We start from the raw sequence: 15,606 nt of genomic DNA, 5'->3' as shown, positions 1-15,606 counted from the left end.
AAATGGAAATAACTAATATAGTCTTTAAACAACTTGCAGCTAAAGTAGGACTCCTAGATGGTTTCATACCTGAATCACAGTAGAGTTCTATATTTACCAGGCTAAGAGCCAATCTTTTATTTGGCAAAAGACCTAATCCGAGGTTTATACTGGTTTGCTAAATTGATCATACCCCACGTGGGAATTTTTGACTGTCACACAGTGTATCTCCTTAATTTTACAGTCAAAAACATTTCTTAAACTGGGTACCTTTTAAATTAATACATCAGTCACAATTAGACACCAGATAAATGGAAGGACAGATTAGCAGAAATGTATCTATCATTTCTAGAAAACATATTCAGAGCGCTCCATTAGCAATGGATTAGTAGCATCATTTTCAGTATTTTTAAGCATGAAAGACTGCATATTATATTCCAAAAGTTTAATTAAAATAAAAAACTGTTGTGTTAAAATTAATCCTGCAGGCACTCAGGAGAAAATGGAAATAAAAGAAACTCACAACAAAAGAACAAAACACTAACTTGATAAAAATGTTGGCCTCTGGAAAGATAGGTTATCTGTCACATGGGACTAGGAGACCAACATTTTATTGTTATATACTTTTTATATCTGAATTTTCTTCTTTTAAAAACGATTTTGCCTACTAAAATTAATTTTTAAAAAACATGGGGTGCCTGCATGGCTCAGCTGGTTGTGTCCAACTCTTGATTTTGGCTCAGGTCATGACCTTAAAGTTGTGAGATTGAGACCTGCATTGGGCTCCATGCTGGGCATGAAGTCGGCTTGGGATTCTCTCTCTCCCTCTTTTAAAAAACAAAACAAAACAAAACCAAAAAAAAAACCCAAAAAACCAAAAAAACCTTTATGGCACTAATTATTAAAGAACTATGGCACTATATGGTTGTATTCTCTCACCTCCCTTAGTGCTGGTCACTTTGAAGGCAATGATACCATATTCATCTTTGTAACTCTAGCTCCTAGTAGAGTGTTAGCCCTCAACAAATATTTGGTGAACAAATGGAAAAATGATTTAAAATTGACCATTTTCTAATATTTTTTATTTTTATTTTCTTTATGAAGTTTTAAAATTTTAATTCCAATACAGTTAACATACAGTGTTACCTTCAGGTCTACAATGTAGTTATTTTCTAATATTTTTAAGGACCTTTTCTAGTCCCCTTTTAGTACACTCGACTCCTTTGGACAGTGTTTTATAAAAATAATATTTTTCAAGGTGCCTCCTTTTATTTGCTAAAGTCCAAAGAAGAATGCCTGACCTGGAGACAGCTGTTGACCACACAACATCAAAAATTACCCAGGACTGGGGCAGAGTGGAAGGAACCAGGTATTTCTGCAAGAATCCATTAGCTGACATCCTATAACTTAAAATTAATAACTAACACATCATGCAAACTATGTGCTAATTTCTAGCCTATGTCCTTTACATGCATTATTTTCGTAAATCCTGACAACAATCCTATGAACATGTAGGTACTATGACTATCCTCTTTGTACAGATGCTGTACCTAAAACACAGGGATAGGAAGATTTAAAGTCTGTTCTTTCCAGTTTTTTTTTTATGCAACCTTTAAGCATAATATGGATAATATCATATAACTTCCAATATTATTCTCAAGTTCACACCATATTAGATATAAAACCTGGCCCCTCAAGGTATTTGATATCCTCTTGTGAATTTTGAAAATTCTGCCTTTTAATGAGATAAGATGTCCAAAATGTTCATTTTCCTGGAAGATATTTTTGACAAAGCTATCAGGAAGGCACAAAGTTATTTTTCAATGAACACAAACAGATGTCACTTGGAACAGTAATATGGCTCCACTGTCAGGTTACCTAGTTTTTGACACAGTGTGTATGATTTGTGTTGCTATTCTGGTTAATATAAGAGCTAAAAAAAAAAAAATAAAAGGGCCCTCTTGCATCACAATGGATAAAATAATTTTAATTTCTATAATCTAAAGAGCTGACAGAAGATCTAACATGTTCTTATTCTAAAAAACTCAAAACAGAGCAAAGCGGAGTCATTCTCCCAGAATATCTATCATATTAAAATAGCACTGGGTACTAAAAACAATTCACAAGAGCAGTAATCTAACGGCTCTGGCCTAAGCTAACACAGGCTCACGATGCTTAGTGCCATCTCCATTCTTCCCACCTCCATCCTCACTGTCCACAATGACAGCAAACCTGCCAACTGCAGCTCACGGTCTATGCTCAGCATCTAACTTTGTTGTCAAACTTCCCCCAACTATCCCAGCATGTGCTCTCTCCTATCTGGCTCAACATATCTTTATGTGATAGATCAGGTTTCAAAGAGAGATTGGACTGAGTTAGAAACCCAGCCTCCTACTTACGTACAAGGTCTGTGACCTTAGACAAATTACCTAAACCCATCAAGACTTCCTTTCCTCAGCGGTAACTTGGTGCTAAAACCAAAACCAAACCAAAACAAAACAACAACAACAAAACACCAAAACAAAACAAAAACAAAAAAACACTACTATCTGCCTCCTCGGCTGTAGTTAAGGATTAAATGACATGGCATAATATAGAGCTTTAAGCCCGGGGCCTGGCATAGAGTAAGCACTCAATAAGCACGAGCTCCAATGGGCTTGTGTGCACTGTGCATGTACATGTCTACTCTCTCCCTCTCTCTTCTAAGCCTGGGCTCTGTCTCTACTGCCTCTCCTGAAATCCTAGCACCATATTCGATCTTGCTACCTTCAGATGCTTCAAATCCTCTCTTCAGTGACTCTTTTTCCTCTCCGTCTACAGATAGCTATGGTTCTCACAACAAAATTGAAAAACGCAATAAATCTCTCAACCTCCTCTCTCCCTGAACATCCTTCTACTCTTTTTCTTCAAGTTGCTGTACTCTCTCCCTTCTTTTCTTTCACAGTAAAACCTTTACGTTGAGTGGTCTGTTGCTGGTAATATTTTCTCATATAGGTTTCTACTTCTGCCATTCTACTTAAATTGATTTCTTAAAGATAACTGCTGACCTCCATCTTTAAGTTCAAAGACCTTTTCTTGGGCTTTATCCTGGCTGGTCTCTGCCGCAATTGATAACCACTCACCTCTTCCTCCCTCCCCTGTACTTTATCCCTCCACCAACTCCTACTAACAACTGTTCATTTCAGTTCTCCACCTGACAGCTGCTTCTAGTTTTTTCCATCTATTCTTCTTTCTGCATCCTAAAGGCCGGGTCTCCAAGTTGCATCACTGGTGTCCCATCGGCTTGGAGATCTTACCCACTCTCCTAGCTTCACACATGCAGATGACCTTTAAAAGAGCATTTCTGGTCCCCAGCCCTCTGACAAGGCTCTGGTTCTACACTCAGTAAGGCAGAGTAAGGTAAACACTGCACAGGGAGTCAGGAGATAGGCAGGGGTGGGACTACGACAGCCTACTAAGTCACCTGGCTAAATCTCCTAAAATTTTTGGGCTTTTCATCTCAATTAGAGAGGTAACACCAGATAGAAGGTCTTGTAAAGTTTCTGCAGCTTCTTAAATATCAGAAAATTCTAAAATTTATGGTATCACCATCTATCCAGGTGCTCAAGCCAGAAATCTGGGAGTCATCTTTTAATCATCCTTTATTTTTCACCTTGCCACACTTTCCAAGACTTTGTGAGACTGATTCTCAAACATCCTTCAAATATATCCCCTCTCACTGAAAATAAAGCATTGATACTGTGTGTGTGTGTGTGTGTATCGAACATATATAAATCTTAAACTGATAAAACAAAAACAAAAACAAAACCCCAAATATATCCCCTCTATCTCCACCGTCACAGCCTACTTTAGGTTAATGCCATCTGTCCGCCCCACTATCCCCAGCCTAGATCCTCCTAACAAGCCACCCACCCTCAGTCTTAAGGTCCTATGTGGCAATGTCCACACTGAAACGGAATTATCGTTCTTCGAACACAATCCTGATCATGCCATTTGTCTTTGCCTTCCACTGGTGAACAATGACTCATCCTTTAAGGCTACCTCCCCTTCAGAAAGCCTTTCTGACCTTGCCACTGAGTCAGCCCCACCTCCCCAAGGACCCTGTGCACACTCCTGACAGCCCTTCCCAACTGTACATATGCTGTATTCCAAAGATCTTTTTACCTGTCTGACTGCCCCATGAGAAGATAAACTTTTTATAAAACCATGCATTTTTTATTTATGTTTGTATCCCTAGCACCCAGGGCAGAGCTTGCTGGGTGAAGGAATGGATGCCTCCAGAAAGGAGAAAGCAGGCTCTCGAATAATTACCTGCTTTCTTTACATTTGATGTCCCCAGTATCATAATCTTTGGTCATTGCTTGCCAATTCACTCACTTTCTGTGCTCTAATATCCTTGTTTATAACTTGGAAACACCTGGCTTTTGCTTGCCACTCATTTGTTCAACAAATATTTATCAAGTGTCTATTTATGTGCCAGAAACGGTTAAAGGAGCAGTGAACAAGGTAGGTCTCTGGTATCGAAGTACACTCTAAAGGAGCAGACACACATACACCCACATCTAAAACCAGCAGATGGTGCTGGGCGCTCTGGACAGAACTGGAAGACGGCACGAGGACAGTGAGTGACCTGGCTGTCTGAGCAAGCCTCTGTTGACCTAAGACGTGAAGGGAAGAGCCTTTAGGCAGAAGGAAAAGCAAGAGGGAGTGAACTTGGAATATCTGAATAAAAGAAAGGCAGCCAGGGTAACTAGCAGAGGAGAGTACAAAATGGAGGGTGGAAAAGAAGGGGCCACAGGGAAGGAGCCACAGCTCTATTCTAAGTGCAGCAGGAAGCTGCCGGACACAGAGTCTCTGGAGGGTACACTTATTTCTCATTTTCTCTGGTTTCTGCTCAAATATCATCTCATCCGAGAGGCTTCCGTGATCATCCTATTAAAATGTATCCCCTCCCCCACATCCCATCCTGCCTTGGCCCTTCTCCACTCTCACCTGCCTCCTTTTTCTTCAAGGTTCTTAGCACCACCTGATGTCAGAGATTTGGGTCTTTTTGGGTTTTTTTGGGGGGGTGTTTGAGTATAGTTGACACAATGTTACATTAGTTTCAGGTGTGCAACACAGTGATTCAGCGTCTCCATATGTTGTGCTGTGCTCACCACCGTGTAGCCACCATCTGTCGCCTTATGACGCTGCTACAATATTACAGACTAGTCCCTGTGCTGTGCCTTTTATCCCTGTAGCTTATTCGTTTCCTACCTGGAAGCTGTACCTCCCCCTCTCCTTCACCCGTTTGGCCATCCCTCCCACCTCCCCCCAGAGATTTGTTTTCTTGATGGCTGCCTTTTTCTACCCACCAGACCCTGAGCAGGGACGTGGCTCCTCACAGCCACATCCTAAACCTACCAGAACAGTCAGCTTTCATTAGAAGTGTGTTGAGTGCACTCACAATTAATCTGATTTACATTTTAAATAGATCAACTCTGGGGACAACAGATTTAGGGGAGTCAAGAATCAAAATGAATAAACCCATGAGGGTACTTTCACAGAGGCCCAGAGGAAAGACAAATGTGGGAGAAGCATGAGGGTGAGAACTAGCACCATGGTGGTTACAAAACCGTGTCATGAATGGCCCCTGGTGTTAGAAAATTCGCATCGCACAACTGTCCCCAACGTAATGATGGGACAACTGTTTTCTTCAGGTGGGGCCATGAACTCATAAAAAATAGGTATTTTTAAAAGCTGCTGAATTGAGCAACTATTCTTCTGTACTCCTATGTTCTCAAGCTCAAGTTGATAAACTGATGTAATTTGACAAAATCTATTAACACTAAAACAATGCACATGCCCCTTGACCTAAAAATTTTCATTGCTAGGAATTTATCATCTGTATATACTCACAAAAGTATGTCAAAATATACTGCAGGGATATTCACCTTGTCATTGCTTATGATATCCCCAAACTGGAAACAACATGAACACCTGTCAACAAGAAACTGCTTAGAAAAACTTAAGAAAAAAATTCTACACAGCTATTAAATAAAATGAGGAAAGAGCTCTAAGGTATATTGTATGCACTTGAAACTCATGTAACATTGTGTGTCAACTATAGTTCAATTTAAAAAAAGAAATATTGTGTATTTAGAAATATCCTATTTGCGGTAAAACAGACACACATAACATTGATATTGATACGATATGTGATGTACAGAGGAAAAAAGGGAGAGAGAAATATTGATGTAAACAGAAAAGTTCTCTTTTCTTTTCTTTTTTTTTTTTTTAAAGATTTTATTTATTTATTTGAGAGAGAGAATGAAAGAGAGAGAGCACAAGAGGGGGGAGGGTCAGAGGGAGAAGCAGACTCCCTGCTGAGCAGGGAGCCCGATGCGGGACTCGATCCCGGGACTCCAGGATCATGACCTGAGCCGAAGGCAGTCGCTTAACCAACTGAGCCACCCAGGCGCCCGAAAAGTTCTCTTTTCTGAAGGCTATATAACACACAAAGAATGGTTATCCTTTGAAGAGAGAAGGAAACTGGGAGTGGTAGAGAATCTTACTTTCGCACATACCTTTATGAATTATTTGATTTTTTTGAATGGTGAACGTGTATTTTAATTTTTTTTAAAATTAAAAATTTTTAATTTTTAAAACACACAAACATCATCTCTTTGATGAATAAGTAAGAATATACCCAATATATCATTACTTGCTTTCTGATTTTATGGACAGTAGCTCCAATGACTCATTTATATACACTCCATGAACGAACACACATTCACGACATGCACGCATGCAGATGAGAATATATCTGAACGCTGTTAAATGCAGTGGGACAAATGCCTTTGGTTAGAACACACTAGATACACAGCCCATATCCCGAAGTGACCGCCTTCCAGGGTAGCGCCGATCGATGCGCAATTTGTGATTAAACAATCTGAAAGCAGTTTTCGACAATGCTTGCTATCCTGATTGCCGGCGCTTCAATGACCATGTTTTTGTCCTCGAAAAGAGACACGAACTGGTCCATTGCTTAAGGAAGCCTCTTTTTAGCCTCTTTCAGCTGTGTTGCCATTTAATGTGAAATGATGTTTCCTTCCATTCCTACAGTGCAATCCATTCCCTCAACAAAGCTCTCTGTTGGCTCCTATGGAAAAGGTACCACTCAAAAGAAGATGGATACCGCTTTCTTTTCTATGACAGAATTTATTTATTTTACTTATGCTCCAGGGGCTTACATGGTAAAACAAAATTTATGTAGGGAAAGGGAAATACAACCTCATATATTCTTAAGAAAGTAGTCTATGTTGCAGGTTTTGTAAAAAAAAAAAAAAAAAAAAAACCCAAAACCAAAAACAACAACAACAAACTACATTATATTCAAATAGCTCTTTCAGTGGCAGTTAATTATCTTGCCTTGACTTCAATCACCTACCTAGTCTGCACAAGGACTCAATCTCCCTCAATATTACCAAAAGAGAGGGGGGCTATGTTTGCAGAGTTCACTATATCTGCTCTAAACTATTTCTAACCTCAGGAATGTAAAATGTTCACCACATCCACTTTTTCTTTTCAGTTGTAAATGTATTTCTAAAGCAAATATTCTAATTACCATTTACTGGGAAGTCACAGAATAGTTGGGTATTTTGCAAGTCAATTCAGGAGAAAAATAGAAAAACTGGTTAAGTCCAATTTCGGTGAGGTTAAACAGCAGGCCTAAGCACACAGACAGAGCCACTCACCAAGCACCCCCTGGGTCCCACATTGTCATGTTAACGACAGCAAACAAAGACCTGAGGGCAGAAGAAGGAAGATTACCAGTCCGCACTAAAACCAGGACGGTAGTTCTCTTTATCTCTTTTTAAAGACCCACCTGCAGGGACACATACCAAGTTCTAAAGTATTAGGTCACTCCAGGTCATTTGCATTTTTCTACCCAACGACGAGGAGAAACAGCAAACCTTTATTACTGAAAATGCTGAAACAAAATGCTGAAACAAAATCACATTAAACCACCCAGAAATGCGAAAGCTGTGATGCCCCGACGAGGACGGATCTTGAATTGCTGAATGATTTCTGACCAGGGAGGGGTGGGGGAAGGTGAGCGAGCCCGGAGGAGAGACATTCCCCAGAAACAAAACCTGAGGCTGGGGGCTGGGATACTGTAAGGCAGGACCCCGCAGATGGAGTGGAGAGGAGGAACTCTGCTGAGTGAGGTCTAGACTCAGTCTTAGCCAATGTAGCCGATGACACCAGTGACCTGTGGGAAGGAGGAGACTGCCAACTCACTCTCCTGCACAGAAATCAAGTTTCCAGAAGCTCAAAGTGTTAGTGACTTCACTTGGTAATTACCAACACCCCAAAAGCGGCTCTTTGTAAGGCGGCACCAAGCCCTGTGGAATGCCTCTGAACTAGATTAAACCACCAGGCTAGTAATTAAACCAACTTTATATGGGAGAGGTCTCTTGCTCAAACTTGAGCAGTCCTGCTCATTTCAGGAGAACGACTGTAGCACAAAAGTGGAAACGAGCCACTTCTGAGCCTCGGTGTCAGCACAGACACCATCCTCAGCAGCCTCTGCTCTCCTAACTGCGAAATCTGGAGCCCAGCTTCTGGCCAGGGGTGGGACGGGGGATTTCGGTTTTACAAGGCGGCAAAGATGCAAAGGGCTCTCAGCCTTGTATCATTTGCAGGTAGTTGAACAGTCTCCGTTTCTGTGTCAGCAAACAAGTTTTTACCATTTTATCTTTCGAGACATTTCGATAGCAATCACTGCTATAGCAGCTAAGTGCTTTCGCACCAGACAGCCCGCTGAAAGACTGCCTGGCATCTTGTCAGAATGACATGCTGCCACATCGTGTTACAGTCTGCAAAGAGCCTAAAAATTTAGAAGAGAAGATGATTTCTCCTCAGATTTATCAATGCTATGCTTTGTGACAATACGGGCTACTTCCTGGGCAGCTGGATAATAACTTGGTAGACGAAACAGCTCTAACAGTGTTTTCCACGGCGCAATCACACACCGAGCATTTGAAGTGCTACTTAAAGAACCGGCAGATTTATTCCTGAACACCACATATGTCTAAACATAAGGCAAGTTTTTTCCCCCTAGAACTAACCCCAGAAAAGAAGGGGTCACATGATATTCAATTCTAACTAAGTGTCAGATCATGGGGTACTTTTCCCAACCACTTCACCTTGACATGTGCAGAGTAGCATTCGGGGAAGGGCAGATTTGCTTGAAACAACGTCAACTGTTACCAACACTGGATGCCTGCCAAGATCACCTGCAAACCTTGAGTTTTAAAAAAAGGGTGAAAAAGTCTTCCCAGGGGTAGGATCTCACAAATGCTGTGTTGGATGTCAAAACCCGGCACTGAAAGTTCACTCCCAGAAGCACTATCGGTTGTTACAATATGGGACCAGGTAGGTCCACTCAGGGTGAACTGGGAATAGGAAAAAAGAAACAACTGCCCTAATGGGATCCGTCTGTGGGATAACATTTCCAGGGACAACACTGCACACGGAGTCCAAAAGTGCTTCACCTTGCCAATGTGGGATACAAATGAACACAATGTACTCCGCAAGACCATGTGAATGGCTGATTCAGAAAGTGGTGATCAAAACATTGATTCAAAATTCTTACGAAGAGTTTGAGCAGAATACTTCTTGACATGTACGTACAGAAAAGAGTAATACCAATTTTATAAGACAGGATTTTGTATATTTATGGGGAAATAAATGAAAACTATTTTACATAAACATCTGACTTGAGGTTTACTTATTCCTAAAGGTTTACTTAAGTCAAGTTGGCCATGAAAAAGATTTTTTGAACCTTCTTATTGAAAAATGGTAAACACCTTATGTCTGATAAAGCCTTACAGCTGGGCATATATGGAGCTAATTCTAATACATTCCAATTCAACTTTTTGGTAGAGGAATGTGACTAACAAATTTCAAGAATATTCTGAAAGCCTGGTTTTGCAATTATTCTGAAAAACTGTTTTCTAAATGAAAAATACATATGGATAGGGCCGGAACGTACAGGATCAGAAAATAAATTCCCCATCTGGTCTGGGCTGATCCTTGAACTGAGCGCTCAGCCTATCTTCTGAGAAATGGTACCCTGTGATCCTTGCATCTATCCTTCATAGAGGGCAGTGCTGATAATTGGGTTTTTGTACTAACAACAAATCCAAATAAAGTTCCAGCCATTGTTGCTGCAAGGAGCAATGCAGCTGGGCAACACTAACATCACAGTCATCCATGATTAGTGTATTCTGAGGGTGCTCTATGCGCCCCCACAAGCAGAACATCTTCTCCAGGTCCCAAAATGTGAGGAATCGATTTCATGCTGAGGAGAAGTTTATTTACATAGTTCACCCCATTTGCTAATTTAGGAGATGAACACGCAACCTAATAATTGACTGAAAGGAAAGTTACCTTGTAGATCCCAAAGAACCCCAGGTCCCTTACGACAGACAGGGCACTGACTCTGGGACCAGTAGTGATCTCTCCAGCCACTTGCAAACGGATCTTGACGATTTCCAAAGGATTCGTGAAAATCACCTGGGAGCCTCCTGCCTAAAAGAGAGAAAAAGTAAAGATTTAGGACCAAAGAAGGGTAAGGGTAAGATGGGTTAGGAAGAGGGGAGGGATTATCCTCCACGGAGCACAGAATATTCTATCTTCAAGAGACTGTAGTTTCGATCCTGGTTCCATCAATTAAGACAGTGATGAGTTTGAATCAAAATACAGTTACTGCCAAGGAGGCTTTGGGTACTGAGGTCCTATTTCCCTCACGCAGAGGTTGAAAGAGGGAAAAGGGCAGAGACACATGATGTCTCCTGGACTCACCAAAGTCCTCACGTGGAAATGACAAAGATTCCCTGAAGCACAAATAGCAGCCATCACAGGGCTCAAGGCCAAGGGCACAAAGGCAACAATAAAATGAAAATCAAATAGTATCCAAATAAAGAGACACTGACCTGCTTGTCAGAATAGGAGGAGACAGGGAGGACATAGGTTCTCCCATGATGGGCCTCATGATTCTGGCAATGATTCAAGAATTGCCAGAGAACATGTAAACTTAGATGAAAGCTATTTTTTCTTCTCTTAAAAAATCAGGTCCATCATCAAACACCATTTTATGGAGTCGCATATTCTTATAACTTTATTTATGTTATTACCTGTGTATAGATTGCTCTTTTCATATAAGATAAATGTCCACGTAGTAAAAATACGCATTAAGTCAATTATGGCCCAAACTTTGAGCAAAGTGTGTTATTTCATTCCAGCAGTGGCTGGGTGCCCCACCTCCGAGATCATCAGTGGAAATCTTTATAAAGTGTACTATAAGGGAAATTTTAAGCTAGTTATTTTGAAGCTAAGCCTATATTTATTATAAGCAATTACATTCTTTCCCACTGTACTTCGACTTGTTATTCCTTGTCACAAATACATTAAATTTTTATTTCACCCACACTAAGGTTGACGCAGAGTATAGTTCAGTATCTTTATTACATAGTGATGTTACCACACTAGACCACAGACATGGTGCTGATATTTTATAGCTCAGTTGGTGCCATCATGGTAACAAGCATAATTTGGACTAATATTATACATAACTACTTCTTGCTAGATTCTCTGACACCATTAACCAATGTATGTGCCCTCACAAAAGGGCCAGTACCAATCAACACTGGCTACAAAGATGATCTTGGAAGTATAATTTATAATACTTGGAAATAAAAATTAGGCACAACGTAAATATCCAATGGTCAGGGATGGATTAAATGAATTTAAGTATGTCATGCAATGAGATACTATGCTGCCAATAAAAAATACTGTGGGAAATGTTCAATATATATACTGGGAAGTAAAAACCCTCATGTTTAAATGCATGTACCACTTTCCCCATTATCCCTTACTATCGTGTAGAGAATACACCAGTATAGTGCTTTTGAGATGGTAGATTACCAGTGGTTTATTTTCTTTTCTGCTGTATTTTGTATTTCTTCTACCTAGATCATCTATAAAGATGTTTGTCTTCTATAAAGAAAAACAAATACCTCTACATAACTTATCTGATATACACAGCCATATTAGCCAAAAAAAGCAAAGAAATCTGTTCACCCATTAATTCTCTATAAATCAAATTGCTTTTCCACCTTTACCAACTTGGTATCTTAACCAAGACACACCAAGCTTTCCCCTCTCTCCACACATTACAACTGTCCTGAAGGCAGCAGTGTTGTCCGGTGTCTCGGCTGCCACACGGGCCACCCCTCCTCACTTACCTGTTTCACCCATCACCTTCTGCTCACCTCCTCTCAGGAGGCGGGCCAAACAATCTTGGTAGGAGAAGACCGAGGATGGATTCACCAAAAGGCCCCAGAAAGGCCCTGGGAAAGTGGGAAGGAGAGCGTGGGCGACAAGCCCAGAGGCCGGTGTGTTCCTCTGGTCCACACACATAGCTGCCTCCCTCTTCTCTCTGGCTCAGAAGACCCACGCTTTGCTCCCACACTGCTGTGACCTGAAGGGAGGCGGGAGGACCAACCCACAGCCTGTCTATAGCCCTTCAGGATTTTGTGGGCTCGCACCTGCATCGTTCCACGTGACACAGAGGGAGTTAAGGTTGGCAGAAGAAGAGAGGCAATGGACCTGGCTGAGTAACAGCACCAATGGCACAGTGAGGATTATGGTTGTGCTTCTTGACCCAAGCTCTTGAGTTGCGACAATGAATAGAAATTTATTTTAAAATCATGTATGGGGGCAGAACTGCTGAGGAAGATTTGCAGAGTTGGAATTAGTCTGAGGCTGATTTTTAAAAGCTCAAAAGTGGGCGAGAGCATCTCTATCAAGGGCAGAATGGAAAGTGGTCTGCGTACATTGATCTTGAAGAGCAGCAAAGGAACACAAAGCAGACTCACCATGCACTGCCAACAATGGGTGGGGAGGCAGCTGAGCACCCCATGTGCAGACCGAGCCCCAGTCCCTATGTGTCAAACCACCTGACTTCATACAAGGCTCCAGGAGATGGCGAACAGACCGCAGCAGTGACTCCAAACAGGATTCTTTTCCGGTCTCCTGAAGTGATGGTTCTCCTCCCTGGCTGCACGTTACAGTCCCTTGCAGAGCTTTGAAAAGTAGTGACTTCTAAGTCCTACTCCAGACAAGTAAGAAATTCTGCAACCCCCCTTTCAAAAATGGTTCCTACGTGATTAAGATGTGCAGTGAGAGCTGAGGGTCGCCTGACTTCACTGCATCGCCGCCACGATCCCTTTGAATTCTGAGAGGCTGCTTGACAGGCTTCCTTACAGCTGGGATTTCTAATTCCAGTTTTCCACTTTCTTTCAGAGAGCAACTTTATGTTTTACATGTAATCTCACAACAAACTTCTTATACAGATCCAGGTGATGCCATTGGTAAAGGTACAGTTCTTAGGCACAGAATTGCTGTCTTACTCATCCTCTTGCATCTGCACTAACACTTGTCAAAGTTCATGTTATATACCAAATAAGAACTTAATACTCAATGCCCTGACTCCAAGCCAATCGATAGATACCGATTCTTTTAGCACTGCAGAGTGAATTCTAATCCCTAGGGACAATGCGAAAGTCAAATCCACTTCAGACAGCTGCAGGGAACAGACACAGTGGGAAGAGAGGGTAAGGATACTGAGACAAAATGATGGGCTCCTTGCCTCGGGTGGGCTCAGAAAGAAAGAGCTGACAGACTCAAAGTGGCACATTGTAGAGGTTCTGAAGATGAATCGGTCCTTTGGAGTCAAGCTAGGAGGAAATGAGAGACTCCGAGGCACCGAGAGACGATGCTTATCATCAGATGCACAGTGTCTGGGCATCGCCACGACTTGATCACTGAGCGGCACACTGGCCGCGGCGCTCCCGGCTCCCAGCCTATTGTCCATTCACAGTGCCTTACCCCTGTCTCTCCCCTGGGAGATCAAAGACAGCGGGCTCCACGGGCCCGCCAACAGGAACACCTATTGTGTATGATGGCTTTGTGTCCCTCATCACTTAGAGACCTGGCTGTGTGAAGACGCTGTTGTGTGTGCATGTGGAATTTGGTCACAAATCATTTCCCTGGGACCTTCTGGAGTCTGTGGCAAGTAGGACAGGCAAAGATTTTCTACACTAGGACTGGCTCTGTGTGGGGCATCATCTTTACAGTGGGCACACTGACTTGTCTACAGGTTTCCTGGTATGTTCCTTCTTGCCGAAATCATAGTTGCTACCCAGCATCTGGATCCATCTAAAGACAAACACATGTACTTAGAGCAGACTCCACTTCTGCTACCTGATCATTCAGTCATTCACATCATAAAAATTCACCACATATTTAGAAGTAATCGAGCTCAAATTTGTCCTAAGAACTCCAAGGACACGAGGTGAGTGAGAAAGCATTCCTGTTCTCAAGGAGCTTGAAATAGGAGTGAAGTAATAAATACTCATGAAGCACACATCACTGGCTACTGGGGTACTGCTTTGCATGGATTACCTATCTTTAGCCCTCTCAGAGGTATTTTTTCCAGATTTTACAGAAGAGAAAATTAAGGCATAAAACATTAAAGAAACTGTTATGGGCTGAAGTGTGTCCAACAAAATTCATACACTGAAGTAAGTCCTAACCCTCAGCACCTCAGAGGGTGACTGTATTTAGGGACAGGGCCTTTACAAAGGTGGTTAAAGGAGGAAGAGGTCATATGGGTGGGCCCTACTCCAACGTAACTGCTGTCCTACTGAGATATGGACACAAACGTGCACACAGAAAAGACCACGTGAGTGCACAGCGAGAAGGCAGCCACCATCAAGCCAAGGAGCGAGGCCTCAGAAGAAACCAACCCTGCCAACGCCAGCTTGGACTTCCAGCCTCCAGGGATGTGAGAAAATAAATTCATGTTGTCTAAGTCCCCCAGTCTGTGGTGTTCCGTTAGGGCAGCGCTAGCAAGCTAATGCAGCACTTACACAGGCCTACACAGACAGCAAGCAAAGGGTTTTCGACGAGGCCCAATAAATATATGCCTTATGAATAGGAAAAAATGGCACATGGGAAAAAGCAATTATAATATACACGAGGTAAGGTCCAGACAAATTGCCATGGCAATTCGAACGAGAGCAAGACTTCTGCTGGCTGGGATAATGTGGGGAAGTGGGAAGGCATGCATATAAGAAAAGAACACATCAGCTGGTGACTGCGTGCAATTACGGTTTAGCTAATCCAGGCGGAGAATGGCACGAAGGCACAGTGACGGGGGCCTGCCACACTTACAGGGTAAAGAGACCCAGCACCACATCTGTCCAGTAAAATTTTAGTAAGAATGATCATTATGATGAGATCAACATCATCATCCACTGGCATTTATTTGGATGCTAACTATGTACCAGGCATTATGCTAAGAACTTGTAAGAATTTTCCCTTTTGGTCCTCATCATATAAGGTGGGTAATATTCTTCCAGTTTTATAAGTGAGCAAAGCGAGCCCGAATGGGTGAAGGAGCTCATGTAACCTGCCCGAGATCACAAAGCTGGGAAGGGGGAGCCTGGACGGAGAGCCGACCTTCCGGAGGCCAGCCACGCCCTTACACCACGGAGCACCACACGTCCTAGCAGC

The 15,606-nt window shown here is 42.1% G+C and overlaps 1 protein-coding gene across 3 annotated transcripts in view; it reads right to left on the bottom strand.

The window, feature by feature from the left end:
* SLC25A13 (solute carrier family 25 member 13) overlaps positions 1 to 15,606 on the bottom strand; it is a 182,671-nt gene that overhangs the window by 25,358 nt on the left and 141,707 nt on the right. For all 3 annotated transcript variants that reach the window (XM_032402087.1, XM_032402088.1, XM_032402089.1), the window contains one exon: positions 10,417 to 10,557. In XM_032402087.1, the coding sequence (XP_032257978.1) occupies positions 10,417 to 10,557 (141 nt within the window). The remainder of the gene's footprint in view (positions 1 to 10,416; positions 10,558 to 15,606) is intronic.

Source organism: Phoca vitulina, unplaced genomic scaffold, assembly GCF_004348235.1.
Source record: "Phoca vitulina isolate PV1807 unplaced genomic scaffold, GSC_HSeal_1.0 scaffold4, whole genome shotgun sequence".
NCBI lineage: Eukaryota > Metazoa > Chordata > Mammalia > Carnivora > Phocidae > Phoca > Phoca vitulina.
The sequence above is the reverse complement of the archived record's forward strand: the minus strand, read 5'-3'. Positions and strand labels throughout refer to the sequence as shown.